Source organism: Thamnophis sirtalis, unplaced genomic scaffold (assembly GCF_051295495.1).
Source record: "Thamnophis sirtalis isolate CommonGarterSnake01/CBP01778 unplaced genomic scaffold, rThaSir2_p1.2 scaffold_3, whole genome shotgun sequence".
In the NCBI taxonomy this organism is placed as follows: Eukaryota; Metazoa; Chordata; class Lepidosauria; order Squamata; family Natricidae; genus Thamnophis; species Thamnophis sirtalis.
Genome location: NW_028261383.1, coordinates 143,122,732 through 143,140,647, shown reverse-complemented (window position 1 = coordinate 143,140,647; position 17,916 = coordinate 143,122,732). Strand labels below are relative to the sequence as shown.

The 17,916-nt window shown below is 46.1% G+C and overlaps 1 protein-coding gene across 1 annotated transcript in view; it reads right to left on the bottom strand.

Annotated features, from left to right (window-relative positions):
• KCNH3 (potassium voltage-gated channel subfamily H member 3) overlaps positions 1 to 17,916 on the bottom strand; it is a 79,204-nt gene that overhangs the window by 3,239 nt on the left and 58,049 nt on the right. The window contains exons 5-14 of the mRNA XM_087710297.1: positions 14,801 to 15,053; positions 12,773 to 12,930; positions 12,462 to 12,669; positions 10,416 to 10,679; positions 7,772 to 7,971; positions 4,549 to 4,798; positions 3,206 to 3,420; positions 1,409 to 1,689; positions 832 to 935; positions 650 to 717 (exon numbers count right to left, since the gene is read on the bottom strand). Coding sequence (XP_087566423.1) covers positions 650 to 717; positions 832 to 935; positions 1,409 to 1,689; positions 3,206 to 3,420; positions 4,549 to 4,798; positions 7,772 to 7,971; positions 10,416 to 10,679; positions 12,462 to 12,669; positions 12,773 to 12,930; positions 14,801 to 15,053 — 2,001 coding nt within the window. The remainder of the gene's footprint in view (positions 1 to 649; positions 718 to 831; positions 936 to 1,408; positions 1,690 to 3,205; positions 3,421 to 4,548; positions 4,799 to 7,771; positions 7,972 to 10,415; positions 10,680 to 12,461; positions 12,670 to 12,772; positions 12,931 to 14,800; positions 15,054 to 17,916) is intronic.

Genomic DNA, 17,916 nt, shown 5'->3' with positions numbered 1-17,916 from the left:
TTGGTGCTCAAAAGGTAAAACATGAGTTTGTGTTTTCAGAAGATCATTTAAATCCACCATTCTCTGTAGAGAATATTTTCTAGACTAGTGTTTTAGATTTCCAAGGGTAGCCTGCACATACGCAGTCTACTTCCCTGCTGAACAAAAAGCAAGGAAGCTCCAGGTAAATCTCTCTCTAAAGCAGGGCTGTCCAACCTTGGCAACTTTTAAGACCTGTGGACTTCAACTCCCAGAATTCCCCAGCTAGCATTGCTGGTTGGGGAATTCTGGAAGTTGGAAGTCCACAAGGCTGTCTCTGTATAAGCCTGTTATTTTTAAGCAGGCTGCTCATGGGCAGACACCAGAGGTGGTATTCAACAGGTTCCCAGGTAGTGGGAATTTTGAGTAGTTCGGAGAACCGGTAACCTCTGACTGGCCCTGCCGCCATCTATTCTCTACCTCCCAAGTCCCAGCTGATCAGGAGGAAATGGGGATTTTGCAGTAACCTTCCCCTGCCACGCCCACAAAGCCAAGCCACACCCATAGAACCGATAGTAAAAAAAATTGAATCCCACCACTGGCAGACACATGACCTTAACTTACTAGATGTCAAGCGTGATAAAGTAATGCTATCAAAGGTACAAACTGATCGAGTTAAGAAAAGCCTTACCGCTTGGCGCAGTTTCTCAATGGTGTCCGCACCAGATAACTCAGGAGGGATAGTGAGCAGACCGCTATCTGGAAGAGGAAAAAGGGACCGAGCTGATGAAGGCCACAAATTCAGCCTCCCAAGTGCTCTTGTTTCATATCCACCTCTTAGTGACCCCTTCCCCGCAGGAGGCAGAATGTTACCTGTACCAGGTGAAGGGCTGCTGTAATCCGGTCCTGATGGGCCAAGGCGGAAATTGAACATAGGTTTGTCTGAATTGGACCCATCCTCAATTCCATCTACAACTCTTTTGGAGAAGAAGAGGTAGAAAATAAGCATTTCAGAAAAGAGGCGCGTGGAGAGACTTGCATCCCTGTGCTTCAACATCTAAAAAAGATTATAAAGTCATGGCAACTGGACCAAAGTTTGTTAATCTGAGATGCTTCATTATTCATCCAAGTAACTTCTTCAGTCAAAATAAAAAGTATAGTTAGGCAGAGAGTCATTGGAATATACCTACTCTTGCCACAGCAAATGAAGAAGGTACTTGGATTAGTAACAAAACGTCCCAGGTTAACAAACTTCAGTCCCCTTGCCATGATTTTAACCTTTAAAAGATACTTTGGGCCTGGATGATTGAGTCTTCATTGACATGCTGTGCTTCAACAGTAACCTCTGACTTCCTACATGGGGAAAGGCTTTTCGATGGGGCCTTGTCGTTGTGTCCCCCCCCCCATTCCCAAAGCTGGCCGGCACCTCCTTTCCATCCTGTGACCTTACCTGGGGCTCAGATCTGGGGGACCGCTGCAGGGCACGCTGTGCAGCCGCAATGCTGTGGGGCGTGAGGATGTTTCGGAGGCCACGTGGCGTGGCATTCCTGACCGTGAGGGCAGGTGGCTGTGGGCCCCCGAAGACTTGGGGAGCAAGGGGCTGGCGGGCTCATCCTCTATCTGTGTAGGCAGGCAGGGCATTCTGCGGCGTGGAGGAAATGAAATTTCTGCGTCTTTCACCACCGAAAGCAAAGTGGCAGGTTCCCTGCTGCTTGGAGACGGTGACGCTGCCTATGGTGGAAGGAGACAGTGAAGGAACCCTTTGCCTTTCCCATTGCAGCTGCCTTTCTCTCTAGAATCGAGAAAGGACTATCCAAATGTGTAAACTATATTCCTCCCATAAACTATATTTCTCGCTCTCATTGGTAAATGAGCCTCATAGCCAGATCCTCCATCGCCACCCCCTTGAGAACTTTTAAAGAAACAATTGCTCTAAGAGTTCAGAATCCACTTGATTTTCTGCCTATGGGGCTGGTTCAAATCTGAAATAATTCTTACAGATATTAGGAATTAGCAGCCTCAGTGGGATGTCCAGTGCAAGCTATTCCTGGCTGTCCAAAGTTTCTGAACAAAGGTGGGATACAATTCAAACTGATGCATTGGGAGTAGCTGGAAAGACATGGAAGCCCAGTTTTATCACCAGTTTTCCCAAGTCCTGCTGTGTGGGTTAAGCTTTGGATTGGGAGTAGATTTTCCCCAAATTTTCTTTTTGGTGTTGAGTGACTCTGGAGGATATACTGAAGACCTACCCAGCAGTATAGCTACTCCTTTCTTTCTAATGGCAAGTTGGGAGCCCAAGAAAAGCATGCTATAGAGTTATTCTCCTCCAGTTTCCTTTGATCTTTGTGGTTCTATGTTGGCTCTGTGCAGGTAAATATAACAATAGCACTTAAGACTTATATACCGCTCATAGTGCTTTCCAGCACTCTCTAAGTGGCTTACAAAGTCAGCACATTGCCCCCAACAATCTGGTTCCTCATTTTGCTGAGGTGGCGCAGTGGTTAAATGCAGCACTACAGGCTGCTTCAGCTGACTGCAGATCTGCAGTTCAGCTGTTCAAATCTCACTGGCTCAGGGTTGACTCAGCCTTCCATCCTTCCGAGGTAGGTAAAATGAGGACCCGGATTGTTGGGAGCAATATGCTGACTCTGTAAACCGCTTAGAGAGGGCTGAAAGCCCTATGAAGCAGTATATAAGTCTAACTGCTATTGCTATTTTACCCACCTCAGAATGATGGAAAGCTGAGTCAACCTTGAGCCTGGTGGGATTTGAACTGTCAAATTGCAGGCAAATGGCAGTCAGCAGAAGTAGCCTGCGCCACTGTGCCTACAATCTTTTACTAATTTCAAGTAAACCAACTCTCTTTTTTTTATTTGACTCTTGTTCTCCCAAATTGCATTTTGTAATTGGATTGGCTATACAACATACAGTAGCAGAGTGCCAATATAGAGCCTATAATGGAAACTTTGCTGATTTCCTGGCTGTGACAAACGAAGCATACAATGTCATCTGTAATCTAGACATACGTTTATAACACTTTATATTTTGTATTTTCATCTCTTGTGTTTTTTATTGAAACGTGATGTGGATGGTGCCATATGATAAATAATCATTTGTACTTGGATTTACCTCCCAGAGCCCTGCCTGGCACGATAACTGAATGAATCACTATTGCACCCAGAATGTGGCAATGGCAATTTGTTATCCAATAATAACACAGATTTCTCTATCGCCCTGCTCCGCTCACCTGGAAGACGCTGCCTCTACCCAGGTTGTAGCTGAGTTCACAAGGAAGTTCACGGAGGAATTTGCTGGCAAATTCTGGGTAGAGCTCCAGACTAGCCAGCAGGCCAGGCAAGCTGAGGCACTGCAGGTCGCAGTAGGTGAGGCCCCGCACGTCTGCATTGGCCTGGACCCCCGGTTCCTTGGAAGAGATGTGGCAACCAATCAAGTCTCCCTTCCCTGCAAGGAAAAGAGCTAAAGGTGTGAATCCTTCATCAAGGGGAACAAAATGGAAGCCCTTTCAGATTCTTGTTCTGTAAAGAGGCTCACCGAAAACCCCAAATTGAAAGCAGCATGGGGATGAGCAGGATAGGATAGAAAAAGAAAGCAGAGCAGAAAGAGCTCATTTAAAAAAGCAATAATAAAAGGCAAAAACATTTGAAGTCTTGTTGAAATGTTGAGTCTATTACCCAACATAGGCTCCTGCACTTGCTACACCAAAGTATGATGAGGTAATTTTTTCTGCGAGCACCTTCAAGCCAGTTGTGACCAGTGATGGGATTCAAAAAATTTTACTACCAATTCTGTGGACATGGCATGGCTTGGTGGGCGTGGCTTGGTGGGTGAAGCAGGGGAAGGATACTGTAAAATCCCCATTTCCACCCCATTCCAGGGGAAGGTTACTGCAAAATCTTCATTTCTTCCCCACCCCACTAACCTGCTTTCCAGCTCTGTTCTCCTGTGCAGGGCAACAGAAGGAGGCCCAGCTGACCAGATGGGACTCAGGAGGCAGTGAAGAGATGGGGGCGGGGCCAGCCAGAGGTGGAATTTCCTGGTTCCCTGAACTACTCAAAATTTCTGCTACTGGTTCACTAGAACCGTTCAGGACTGGCTGAATATCACCTCTACATTGAGGTTGGGTGGGCGGACAGCATGACAAAATGAAAGTTCAGGCCTCTATTCCCATCTTATTCTGGATATAGAAACCTTTTTCTCTGTGCAAAACCCCAGAACGTGAGCATTTAGAACTTCTCCCATTACATCTGGATTCACACACCATATTTCAAGTCTAGGTTAAATGGGCTTGGGTAATTTGTGGTTCATTGTGTCATGGGAATTGCCATTGTTTCAACTGCTAGGAGAAACAGGCTGTTAAATTGGGATATGGTTTATTACTCTGGGCACACCAAGATGTGGGGACACCATGACTGTGTTGTCTTCACCAAGCTTGAGGCTGCAGTAGTTTTCTCAAGTTTTTGAGAAACCAAAACTTTTGAGAAACAGACAACTTTTTGAAACTTCGCAGTCTCCCAGACTTACAACATGGGAAGGGGAAAGAGCAAGGACCGAAGGGGAAGCAGGTATTACCTAGGATGGCAAGCACGGTGCCATCTTTCAGCACCTCCATTGAGCCTGAGCAGATGAGATACAGAGCCTGGAGCGCATCTCCCTGCCGGATCAGGTATTCCCCCGGCGTGCAGAAAGAAGTCCGGACGGTGAGCGAAAGGGAACGCCGGCAGCCACGGCTTGCCCCCTCAAAGATGGGCAGCTGGAGCAGTTCCTTGTGAAGATGCAGGGCGATATCGGCACGCAGCTCATCCGGGAGGCTATGCAGCAACTGGCGAAAAGGAAGACACAGCAGCGGGGTTAGAAGGTTTCCCTTCCCTTGGGAGAGCAGGGAGGCTGCTTTTGTCCGGGATGGTATAAGGACTCCTGGGGGTTGGACTAGAAGACTTCCAAAGCCCCTTCCAGCCCCATGATTCTGTGAGGCTTCTCAATGCTGGAAAAAAGAATTGATCGGAAATAAAGTTGAAGGAGCTGCTTTCAAGATAACTTTCAAAAGGGCTTCTCAAACATGTTATAGTATAGCCTTTATTGTCATTGTACACCATGAATACAACGAAATTGGTTTTAGCCTCACTGGTGCAATCCATGACAACAAATACAAACAACATAAATAAAGAATAATCCCTATGCAAGTAATTAGGGGAAAAGAAAAAATAAAGAAAAAGGAAAACTAGGCATACGTTTCCATGTGTGTGTGGAGTGATTGTGGTTGTGTTTAAGAGTCTGACAGTCCAAGGATAGAAACGATTTTTAAACCTATTTGTTTGGCTGGCTATGCTTTGATGTCTTCTACCCGATGGTAGAAGTGTGAAGAGGCACTGACCAACAGGATGGTCACCTTCCATAATTTCTAATGCCCCCAATTTAAACAACCACTCTTGACACCAAAACTTCATAGCCTCTAGAACTCGACTCCAACAAAGGGTTCACTGGCGGATGGTAATGTTTTTAAAAGGCTACTAGATATTTTGGGGGAATGCAAGCCTCGGGGGCAAGAACTGGAGTAGGCTGTATCAAAACTCCCGTCATTTTAGGGTGTGTCATTGTCTCCAAAAGACAAAATACATTTCTAGAAACATTTCTGAGCTTTGGGGAGGAAAAGTGAAATACTGGTGTAGAATGAAGTTGCTCTTTCATTCCACCTTGAACAGATAAGAGGAGGTAAATGTTTTAGCTGGCATCTAGAACAAGCGTATAATTGGCTTTGGGGAGCGAATCCAGTGCCCAAAGGAATGCCAATTCTGTTATCAATAGAATTTGGCTTCCAATTTTTATTACGAGAACAAGTCCTCATCACCTAGAGGGGAGGCTGAAAAAATGTTCATTGGTCAGGTCAGTGTATCCATTATCCAGTCCAGCAGAAACACTATGGAAACATATGGGCAAAGCTTTCAAGGGGAAGCATTGCTTTATTTCAATCGTTTCCCCAGCTGTTTCTATACAATATTTTCATTTTTCCACCATTTATTGTTTAGTGATCACATATCCCCGAGATGGCTACACAGATGGCCTTGCTTACCTGAAGTTAAGCCAGGTTTTGCTCTCCATGGCTTCTCCCCACCCCAAGCCAAGTTCTGATGGGCCAATTCCATTCATGAAAATACTGGTAGTCCTTGACTTATAACCACAATTGGAACCAGAATGTCTGCTGGCAAGTGACTTGCACCTGATTTTGTGAGCTTTTTTTGGCCAGGTCATTAAGTAAACCATTGCAGTTGTTAAGTGAATCATAGAGTTGTTAAGCAAATCCAGCTTTCCCCCCATTTTGCTTGTGGGAAGTCATTTGGGACAGTTGCAAATGGTGATTCTGGGATGCTGCAAACTTCGTAAATAAATGCCGGTTGCCAATTGTCCGAATTTGTGACCATGGGGATCATGTGACCAAGGTTAAGTGCAAAAATTGGTTGTAAGTCATTTTTTTTTCTGTGTTGTCATTTTGAACTGTTGCAAAATGAATGGTTGTTAAATTGAGGACTACCTATTTAACAACAGAGTGAGGAACAGGGAACAGAAGGTTGCAGTTAAGACAATTGTGTACAGGCCAAGGCCAATTTCAGTGAGATGGAAGAGGAGCACCCACCTTTGTTAACCAAATGGTCTGTACTATTTATACTCTGCTTTCCTGTTCTGCTTCCTTTCTCCTACCGGCTGAGCTACCTGTCTCTTTCACTTCCACAGCTAAGAAAATGTGGCTCCTTTGTCAGCCTCTTGATCTTTCCCTCTGCTCTTCCTCCAAGGACTTCAAGGTAGTTTCCCAGCCATTGACCAGCTATTGACCTTCACAATAATTTGGAAGGCTGCTTAAGGGCAAGATGGGTGGGGAGAAAAAAATTGGCCTAGAGCTCTCCTGGGATTTGCAGAGCACATAATCAAGAGCTTTGACAGAATGGCTGAAGCCCTACGCTTCCTGTTTGGAAGGCATGGTGCACAGTTCACGCTCTAGTGGCCACTCAAGTTTCCTCTGCTCTGGACATGCCCCAAATGCATTGGGCTAAAACTCTGGTCACGCATACCAGCATAACCCCTTAGCTTTGCTTAGTTAGAATAATGGGAATTGTAATTATAATGAACAACAGTTACAGGAACTGGGTATGTCTAGTTTAATGAAAAGAAGGACCAGGGGAGACACGATAGCAGTGTTCCAATATCTCAGAGGTTGCCACAAAGAAGACGGAGTCAAACTATTCTCCAAAGCATCTGAGGGTAGGACAAAAAGCAATGGGTGGAAACCAATCAAGGAGAGAAGCAACTTAGAACTGAGGAGAAATTTCCTGATAGTTAGAACAATTAATCAGTGGAACAGAAGTTGTGAATGCTCCAACAGTGGCAGTTTTTAAGAAGATGTTGGATAGCCATTTGTCTGAAGTGGTGTAGAGTTTCCTGCCTAGGCAGGGGGTTGGACTAGAAGACCTCCAAGGTCCCTTCCAACTCTTTTGTTCTATTCTATTATAATCTAATCCAGTGTTTCTCAACCTTGGCAACTTGAAGATGTCTGGACTTCAACTCCCAGAATTCCCCAGCCAGCGCTGGCTGGGGAATTCTGGGAGTTGAAGTCCGGACATCTTCAAGTTGCCAAGGTTGAGAAACACTGATCTAATCTAATCTAATCTAATCCAATGCATCGTCAAGAAGGCCATCTAGTTCCTCCCTAGCTGCTCCTCTCTCAGAAGAGCCAGGTAGCCCTGGATAAAATCATGCTCACTTTACCTGCCCAGGTCTTGCCCACACCAGTGTTGGATCTCACCTCCCGAGTATCAATCCCATTGCTGGAACTCCAGGTGGCTTGGAAGTACTCCAGCATGCGCTGCTTCAAGGGTGCAGGGATCCGATGAATACGGATGTAGTCACGCAGGTCACGCGTACGGCTGTGGTAGAGGAAGCGCCGAGCATACATGCGTTGAATGATGGCCGTTACGTTGCCGAACACAACAGCGTGCATCAGTGCTGGGGATGGAGGAGAAAGAGAACAGATGGAGGCTAGTCTGGCTGAGACGGCCAAGGAGAAGGTGAGCAGCAGAAGCACCGCCTGATTTTTGTGAGGCCGATGATGCCAACAATGCCTTCGATAGGAAGGACCAGGACAAACTTCACAAGCAAATCGAAAAGAATGAAGGAAGTGTTGGGACTAAAAGTTTTGGACATAAACTTTATCTAGGTAGGAGAACAATGGAGCAATAACTGAGCTAGAACGGAATGGTCTGTAATACAGATTCAAAAGGCAGATCCAGTTTTGGGATACTCCGTTTATATGAATGATTTTCAGCATGTTTATTTAAGAAAAAAAGCCCAAGAGAGAAGTCCTCTGACCTGGTCTGCTCCTTATGATGATAGTTTTCTATCTGGCAAGGTGGTTTTATTTTTGTAGAAGAGAGTATTTCAAATAGGTTCTTCTTCATTTACATGACACAGAGGACCTGTACACTGCATGAGTCAAAAAGAGGGCCATGAAAATATTTACAGACCCCTCACATCCTGGATATAAATTGTTTCAAGTCCTACCCTCAAAACGACACTATAGGGCTCTCCACACCAGAACAACTAGACACAACTAGACTCTGCTAAATAAATCATTCCCTCACCATTGTCAAACTATTCACTAAGGCTGCATTATTATCACTTATTAGTCTTCTCATCATTCCTATCACCCATCTCCTCCCACTTATGACTGCAGGACTGTAACTTTGTTGCTTGTATCCTTACAATTTATATTGATATTGTTTCCTGATTGCTTATTTGTACCCTATCACTACCATTAAGTGTTGTACCTTATGATTCTTGACGAATGTATCTTGTCTTTTTATGTACACTGAGAGCATATGCACCAAAGACAAATTCCTTGTGTGTCCAATCACACTTGGTTAATAAAGAATTCTATTCTATTCTATTCCGTTCTGTTCTATTCTATTCTCTATTCCATTCTCTATTCCATTCTCTACTCTATTGTATTCTCTATTCCATTCCCTACTCTACCCTATCCTACTCTGCTGTGCACTACTCTCTATTCTATTCCATTCCATTCTATTTCTATTCAATTGTCCTTAACTTACAGTCATAATCAGGTCCAGAACTTCCATTGCTAAGCCCAATTTTACAAACCCTTTAATTTATTTTTTGCAAATTACTGCTGTAGTTAAGTGACTCATGTTCTCATTAAGTGAATCCAACTTCCCCCATTAACTTTGCTTGTCAGAAGCTAACTGGAAACATCACAAATGGTGACTACACGACTCCGGGACGCTGTAACTGTCATAATACATGCCAGTTATCAACTGTGTCAAATTTTGATCGTGTGACCCTGAGTATGTTGCTGCAGTCGTGAGTGCAAGGACTGGTCATCAGTTATTCTTTTCAGTCCTGTTGTAAATGAATAGTTGCTAAATGAATAGTTGTAAATCGAGGATTACCCACCGTCCAATTCATACCTTTTATTTATAATCTCATTCTATGGATGTGTTTCTGCATGTCCTGGCCTAAGATGAAATTACTTATTTGAGTGGACAGTTTATTATTTATTATGTTTCTGCCTTTTTCTGCAAAAAACAATATCCTAAAAAAGCCTGGTCTCCAACATACAGATCCTTGCCCCATATCCCTGTAGTTGTGGCTGTAATCCCACTATTCTGCAATTAAACCATAAACTAATCTTACCCAATCTTGCTATCTCTAGCTGTCTTGGACAAACATGGCAGCTAAGAATTCGGGAAGCTGAGAATCTGGAGAACATCCAGAGAATATCCAGGTGGAAGAAGCAGCACAAAAACTGAATCAGGAGAAGCATTCCAGAATTCCAGAAGAATTCCTCATTGGTTGCCCGTGCAACCAATGAATGGGCAGGGAAGCAGGCCTCTCCTTACCTTGACAAGTCTTCTTCTGCTTCCCCTTTCAGTAAACTTTGCTGAAGGTTAGCCACAGAGTACATGAACGAGAGATATTTGGTGCACCCACCCACCCACCCCTTGCCTCTTCTTTCTTCTTGATTTCCTTAGTCTAACAGTTAAAAATTAGGTCTAAATTTAAAAAGGCAGCTTTCATTTCCCACCACTAATGTGTTCCGCAATCTGAGAAGAACTGAGATCGGCCATCTGATTTTCTTTTCTTACCATTGGAAGGAGGCTAAGGAAGGACATAAGAACCATCTTGCTGGTTGTTGGCGATGCACCAAAATAAAACTCACAATAATAGAAGGTGCTTGGCCCGTTGTCATGAGAACTAGATTGCCCAAGAACCTGAGTTAGAAGCTGAGAGGAGGAGGAAGAGGAGGAGGAGGAGGAGGAGGGGGGGAGGAGGAGGAGGAGGAGGAGGAGGAGGAGGAGGAGGAGGAGGAAAGATGCTTGGGAGGTCTTACTGGTTCTCCTTGCTATCCCACCTAGGGGTAGAGCCCAACTCACCCCCCACCAGCATGGTGCAGATGGAGAAAATCTTCTCTGAGTCAGTGTTTGCCGATACGTTGCCAAAGCCCACGCTGGTCAGGCTGCTGAGGGCAAAGTATAGGGAGGTAATATAAGCACTGCGCAAGGAGGGTCCCCCTAAGAGTTCCCAAGTTGTGCCGTTCAGGGAGGAAGTCTGGTTGGTAGGTTCTTCTTCACCACTGCTGTTCCTCTGAGCCAGGTAATAGGGAGTCTCCAGGCGTCGAGCCAGCTCCTGCAGCCAACCTGCAAGGATGGGGAAGAAGGAAGCCAAGCTAGAAGAATACCCACCTTAAGCTCCTTCTCCTGAATACTATTCCTTCACCCTTATAGATGGGGTTCCTTTCCCAAAAACATGCCAGCTGCAGACACGGCCTCTTCTGGTCCAGTGTCCTGCAGAAGAACCTCAATAGTAAAGCCTTGTAGGCCAGGAGATAGAAGTTCCAACATTGGTCCATCAGAGAGCTTTGGACAACCAGGACATGCAGGCAATTGCCTTCATTTGAATCTCTTTTAACAGGACTGTACGAAAACATAATGGGGTACACAACCTATTAGTCTTCCAGGCATTGTTGGACCATAATTCCTGACATCTTTCCCACTGATCATACTGCCCGGGATGGATGAGAATCAGCCAGTGGTGAAATCTAATTTTTTTTTACTACCGGTTCTGTGGGCGTGGCTTGGGGGCATGGCTTGGTGGGTGGGGTCATGTGACTATGTAGTCATGTAACTGGGGGATCAAAAGACAGAAGCTCACTTTAACAATGTCCTGCTGGAGCAGGGTTGGACTAGATGCCCACCAGGTCCCTTCCAGCCCTGGATTATCCTCTGAAGCTACATCTAGTGCAGTTTTGTAGTCCTTCCTTCCGCTCCTTTTTCCCTCCTTCCCTTTCTCTCTCTCTCTCTCTCTCTCTCTCTCTTTCTTTCTTTCTTTCTCTCTCTCTTTCTTTCTCAGCACCAGCCACCCCCCGTTTTTGACCTAGCAGGTTTCAGCACTCTGCCAGCAAAACAGGCTCCTGACCTCCGCTTCCAGTTGTGACCGTCTGCTACAACCCTGGATCAGTAGTGGGCTTCAGCTCCTGTTGCAACTGGTATGCTGTAACAGGAGCCGGGCATGCAACACGGGCACGCGTGCTGCGTGTGCATGTGCACCCACCGCCTGCAATGCTCCAGCTGCTCGGTGGAGCATCGTGCAGGTGCCATACATTGGGTGTGCATGTGCAGATGGCCCGTTTCCTTCAAATCCAGGTAAGGAACGAGGGAGGGAGGGCCCTCCAAAGTACTGTTCTGGTACGGTGGCTGCTGCTTCCGGCAGGCACCGGTACGTGGGTACCGGGGCGTACCGCCTGCAACCCACCACTGATCTGGATGTGTGTTGGATGTCAGTTCCCATCATTTCACCCAGTGTGCCCAAAGGGAATGGGGCAAATCAGGACTTTGTACCATCGCAGTTGAAAGCCAAGGCACCATATCAAAGGAGGAATGTAATTTGAAAGCATGGAGGAAAGAGATCCATCTCTAAACCAAAGATAAATCCAGAGAGGCTGGAGATTCTCCCAGCTCTCCTCATTTAAAAAAGAAAAGGGAAGAAAAAACCCTGCTTCACTGAGTTGCAACAGATATATCACCCTTGAGCACTGAGTCTCTCTCTCTCTCTCTCTCTCCACACTCCCCATGGGATTTGGCAGCTCTATCTCGAAGCCAATGTGGCAGTTACTTGTTAATTTGTCGCCATGCGGTCCCTAGAGTCTGCTGGAGAATGGTAATTATGAAAGAGCTCATGGTCCTCAACACGAGAGAGACTCTGCGGCTTATTTCTGCACTTGGCTGGAGGTGGCCACAGCCATTCATACATGCCTTCCTGCTTCTACTTGGCCTTAAAGTGCATCTTCCACACAGTTGCAACATGCAGAGATCTGAGGAGGTCCCACTCTAATCTGGGAGAAGAAAATAACACACCCACCCCTGTCAGTTGACACACACACCCCGAGTCCCATACCAAGGAAGTTAGGCCCCGGCACGCACCTATCCCGGGCAACTGGGAGGGGCTGCTCTCCACTTCCCGCTGGCCAATGAAGTACCAGACGCAGGCGACCCAGTGAGCCAGAAGGGCAAAGACAGTCATGAGCAGGGTAAGCACCACGGCGCTGTACTGGGAGTACCGATCCAGGTTGGGCAGCAGCCGTAGTAACCGCAAGAGCCTCACCGTCTTCAGCAGGTGTGCCCCAAAGTACTGGAGGAAAAGAAAAGACCAGATATGCCTACAAAGCACCCTCTGGGGTTGAGGGGGAATGTTGTGATGGTGCCCCATCAGGGAGGTTCTGAGCCCAACTCACCACATTGACCTTGAAGGCATAGAGAAGGTCGAAGGGTAATGCTGCTAAGAGGTCCAGCACGAACCAGCGGGTCAGGTAGTGTAGGAATATAGCATGAGGATCGAAGACCACCTGCCCCGATTTGCTGACAAATGTGGTGCGAAAATTCAACACAATGTCTGCAAAACAATGTAAACAACAACAATAAAAGAATGGCAACCCTTATGCAAGTCTTCCTTCCCTTGGTGTCTTCCAGGTTACAGAATGACACAATTCAAAGGCATCTGGTAGGAAAGGCCAGGCTATGTCAGGCCTGCAGCCATCTTTTCTTTTGCATCTTTGGCCCGCCACACTTTCTATTATTCTACTATGCATTTTCTATTGTGGGAAAATGGGAGGGGGGATTGTACAGAGTTAGATGAGATGTAGCCATAACAAAATTCTTTCTAGAAAGCCAAGGTCATCCTTTGTCTCTGCACCTCTACACCTGACCGGAACTGGATGGTGGAACTGCGAGCATGGCAGTGGGAGATTGGACCATGTGATGGACTTTTGGGTGTGGGGGGGAGATCTTGAACTTTCAACTAGGTGGGGAAAAACGGGAAGCTTACAGATTCGGGTTTTCCCAGATGTGCCAATATGTCTCTCTTAATAAATTCGAACTTTGAGCAATACTTTGCCTTGGACTCTGATTTTGGATGCTATTTGGAATGCTGACAGGCTACTTAATACTCTCACCACCTGATGCTTTCAAGCTGTGAGCCTACCATCATCTGTTTTTCTTACTATGCAAATGGTCGCTTGAGCGGAAGCCACGGAGTGATGCTCATGTATAGCTGAGGTCACCCCAAACAACTCCTATGCCAGTGAAAGGAAATCACCTCTTGGGAAGGCCCTAGCTTGTTACAAGTGATTCAGAAGACCTGGGAGGCAAGCAAAAAGGGCTCTCTTCAAGCCAGCTATGAGCAAGAAATCCTCTGAGCTGGTCAAGCAGGATCTAGCTCCATGGTGCAATTTTGATCTGGGACTACAGTTCCCAGTCCCTTAACAATCTCCAATTTTGGAAGCAAAGAACTTTTCAGGCAGACCCATGGTGGTGCAGTGGTTAGAACACAGTATTGCAGGCTATTTCTGCTGGCTGCCGGCAGTTCGATTCTCACCAGCTCAAGGTTGAGTAGGCCTTCCATCCTTCCGAGGTTAGTAAAATGAGGAGCCAGATTGTTGGGGGACAAGATGCTGAGTCTGTAAACTGCTTAGAGAGGGCTGTAAAAGCACTGTGAAGCAGTATATGAGTCTTAAGTGCTATTGCTAGTGCTATCACAAATCTTCACAGGCTTTATTCAAAACCAGAGCCTAGACTTCTTGGATTCCAGTTGCCAAATTTCCAAATGCAGAAATGAGAGTCTTTCTAACAGTCCCTGCACTTCAAACACCATTAGGCCTGCAGGGTTTCAGAGTCGATCTGCATGATTGCCCATCAAGTTCAGTATTAAAAGTAGTGCTCAACTTACAACCAAAATTGGGACCAGAATTTCCATTGCTATGCATGGCGGTTGTTAAGTGAGTCATGCCTGATTTTATATTGTTTGCCATGGTTCTTAAGTGCATCACTGCCATTATTAAATGAATTGCGTGTGATCGTGAATCAAATCCAACTTTGCTTGTTGGAAGCTGGCTGGGAATGTCACCAAGGGAAGGAAGGAAGGCATGCAAATGGCGGTCCATGGCCCTGGAATGCCGCCATCGTGGTAAAGACATGCCAGTTGCTGGGTGCCCACATTTTCATTATGTGACCCTGGGGATACTGGGATCATCGTAAGTGAAAAGACCGGTCAGATGTCACTTTTTTCAGTGTCTTTATTTCAAGTAGTCCCTAAATGAATGATTGTAAGTTGAGGACAACCTGTATTTACACTGACCAGCGATAGCTGCTCTCCAATTCTCCTCTATCTTGGAACATCAGGAATTAAACAGGGGACTGTTTGCATCTTAATCCTGAAGGCTGCCAACATGCCCCACCCTCCCAGGTGCTGATACCTGTCCCCATACCTAAGATAAAAAGGATTTCAACAGAGAGATCACAGACACTGGGGGGTGCACGAGAAGTCTCTGGAAGCCTTTCATCCTTGGTGCCGTTGAAGCAGACACTGTAGGGCACTGTGACAGCCACGTACAACGTGGCCAGGAGAATCAGTCCGTCCCAGCCAGCCTTGAAGGTACCGTAATGCAGCAGGATGAATGGTGACTTGCGAGCAGCAGCCACTTTGTATTCAGGCAACGCGGGCTTCTCACCAAACACGCCCTGGAGAGAAACCAACAAGAAAGATTAAATGCTCAGGAACTGCAAGTCTAGGATATCACTGCCAACAATGGTCACCGTGCAAAGCAGGGGTCCCAGGCAGGGGTGGGTTTCAATTTTTTTTACTACCGGTTCAGTGGACGGGGCTAGAGGGGGGGCATGTGACTGAGTGGGCTGGACAACGTGACGTCACTCGCGCACACTCAGTCATATGAACCTCTCACCAAGCCATGCCCACCGAAACGGTGGTGAAAAGTTTTGATGGGGGGGGCTCCAGCCTCAGAGCTAAGGGAGTGCCTGCAAACTATCCAGTAAGAAAAAAAAGTTTTTGTCCTCCCCGGCCCCCAAGAACACTCTGCAGGCTTCAGCAGGGCTGGGGGAAGGGAAAAATGCCCCAATTTTTGCAAAAAATGACCTGTTTTTCTCAAAAACAGGGGCATTTTTCCCTTCCCCCAGCCCTGCTGAAGCCTGCAGAGTGCTTCTGGAGGCGGGGGGAAGGCAAAAAAAGGCCTCAGTTTTTGCAAAAAAACAGCCCATCTCTGGGACCTCTCTGGAACTGGCATGTGCATACTATTAAAAAAAGCGGGGGAATTCATTTTTTCAATGAAGATTGTTCTGCGCATGTGCAGAACAGAAAATAAAGATGGTGGCGCCCATGATAGAACCAGTACGGTCACGTGTCCGCCGGAGTTACTCCCTATTCAGCCAAACCGCACCGCACTGGTAGGAACTCACATCTGGTCCCAGGATTGAGCAAACCCTCCCCATCTGGCCTATGTGGGCTAGTAGGCAGGGAGACCCTGAGGAATCAATCAAGTAGGGAAATTAAGAGTGAGTGGATGATTTTGCATCCAATTGGCCCACCACTGGATCTGCCTGCTTTTTTGATCCTATTGTTGGGTACTGTGGTGTGATGGAATGTGCACCTGCAGCATCAGAGAGGAGAGTATTTTGCCAACTCAGTGCCTTCCCAGAAAGTGGCTCAGATCAAGAGACGGCACAGTCCTGAGCTGAATGGGGAAGAGGTTTAGGGTAGCCACACCTTAGAATCTTTTGGGATAGATCTAGTACAGGGAGGTTAAACTCAAGGCCTGTGGGCCGGATCCAGCCCATGGGGTGCTTAGATCTGGCCCCTTGGGTCCCCCTGGAAACAGCAAAGGACTGGCCCATGGTGCCTCTGTCAGCAAAAACAGAGCTCGCGCGGGCCACATGCGGCCCTCCTGAACTCCATTTTTGCTAGCAGAGGGTTGTAGGAGGCTGTTGCCGCCATTTTTCCTGGCAAGGTGCTCAGGCCACCACAGGCAGCTCTAACATGAGTGATGTTGAGCTGGCCACGCCCATCCTGGCCACGCCCCCATTCTCCCCCACCCCCCAAGGTCAAACACAACCCTGCTACAGCCCTCAATGAAATTGAGTTTGACATCCCTTGTCTAGTGCATTGGGAGGTTATAGCTTTAGTTTGGCAAGATTTTGTCCATTAGCCGCAAGCAAATAAAAGATTTGAACTCAAATGGATCTCATTGTCTCATCTCTAGGCTTGGGTCTGACAGCTAGTAGGTTAAAGAATGTCTATTTGAAATCCTGCCTGGTGCAGCCCCTCTAGGGATCCCAAACTGGAGATCTCAGGTCTACAACTCAGTGTTGTGTCATTGCCTTCCTAACCAGGGAATTCTAGAGGATGCAGACTGAGACTATTTGGAGGGGGCCAGGATGGGCCAGGCAAGGTATAAAATCTTAAATCCTTTCCAGGATTATTTTGCCCTGATCCAGTAAAGCTCAGATACAGACGCCTCAATCTCTGAATACAGGTCTTCTTCACAAAATTAAGGGCTTAAAAAGGATAACTAAATGTGACTACTGCCCATCTGTAACCTCTGGAGGGAAGGGTGTACTGCATTTGGTTGCATGCTCCAGTAACTACACACTGCTACAACTTAGCAGTGTTAAATGCAGCACTGCAGGCTACTTCAGCTGACTGTAGTTCTACAGTTCGGCTGTTCAAATCTCACCGGCTCAGGGTTGACTCAGCCTTCCATCCTTCCGAGGTGGGTAAAATGAGGACCCAGATTGTTGTTGGGGGCAATATGCTGACTCTGTAAACCGCTTAGAGAGGGCTGAAAGCCCTATGAAGCGGTATATAAGTCTAACTGCTATTGCTATTGCTGCTATTAAACCAAATACAAGTACATTCAATGGGGCTGCCTGAGATTGCTGATATTTTCTGTGCTTTTCAATTTTTTTTTTGTTTCGGTATCTATTTTGACTTTTGCAGTGAATGAACCTGTTCTATATTTAGTGTATGTTTAATAAAGAAATGTTGATATATTAAAAAATGAGCCAGCTGTTTCATTAATCAGGGTGAAGGATTGCCCTGGGCAGTAGATTTTGAGTGTTATTTATAAAATATGTACCATATTCTTGGAAAACAGAGCTGTGTATGTTGCTGCATGACTTATTCTTCATCGTTAAATTAGCCTTGCTCTGTCCTAAGACGTAATAAAAAAATACCAACACTGAAGTGAGAATCAATTGCCAACTGGCTGACATCTGCATATGGAATAGAAGGGGCAAAATAATTTTAGACTGGGCTTCATTAGCATAACTCAATGTCTAGATAATCATGGGAGTACAGGTAGTCCTTGAGTTATGGCCACAATTGAGCACAAAATTAATGTTGCTAAATGAAACATTTATTAAGTGAGTTTGCCCCATTTTACGACTTTGTTTGCCACAGTTGTTAAGTGAATCATTGCATTTGTTAAGTTAGCAACATGTTTGACTTTGCTTGTCAGAAGGTCGCAAAAGCTGATGACATGATCCTGGGGCACTGCAATTGTCATAATAATAAATATATGAACCATTTGCC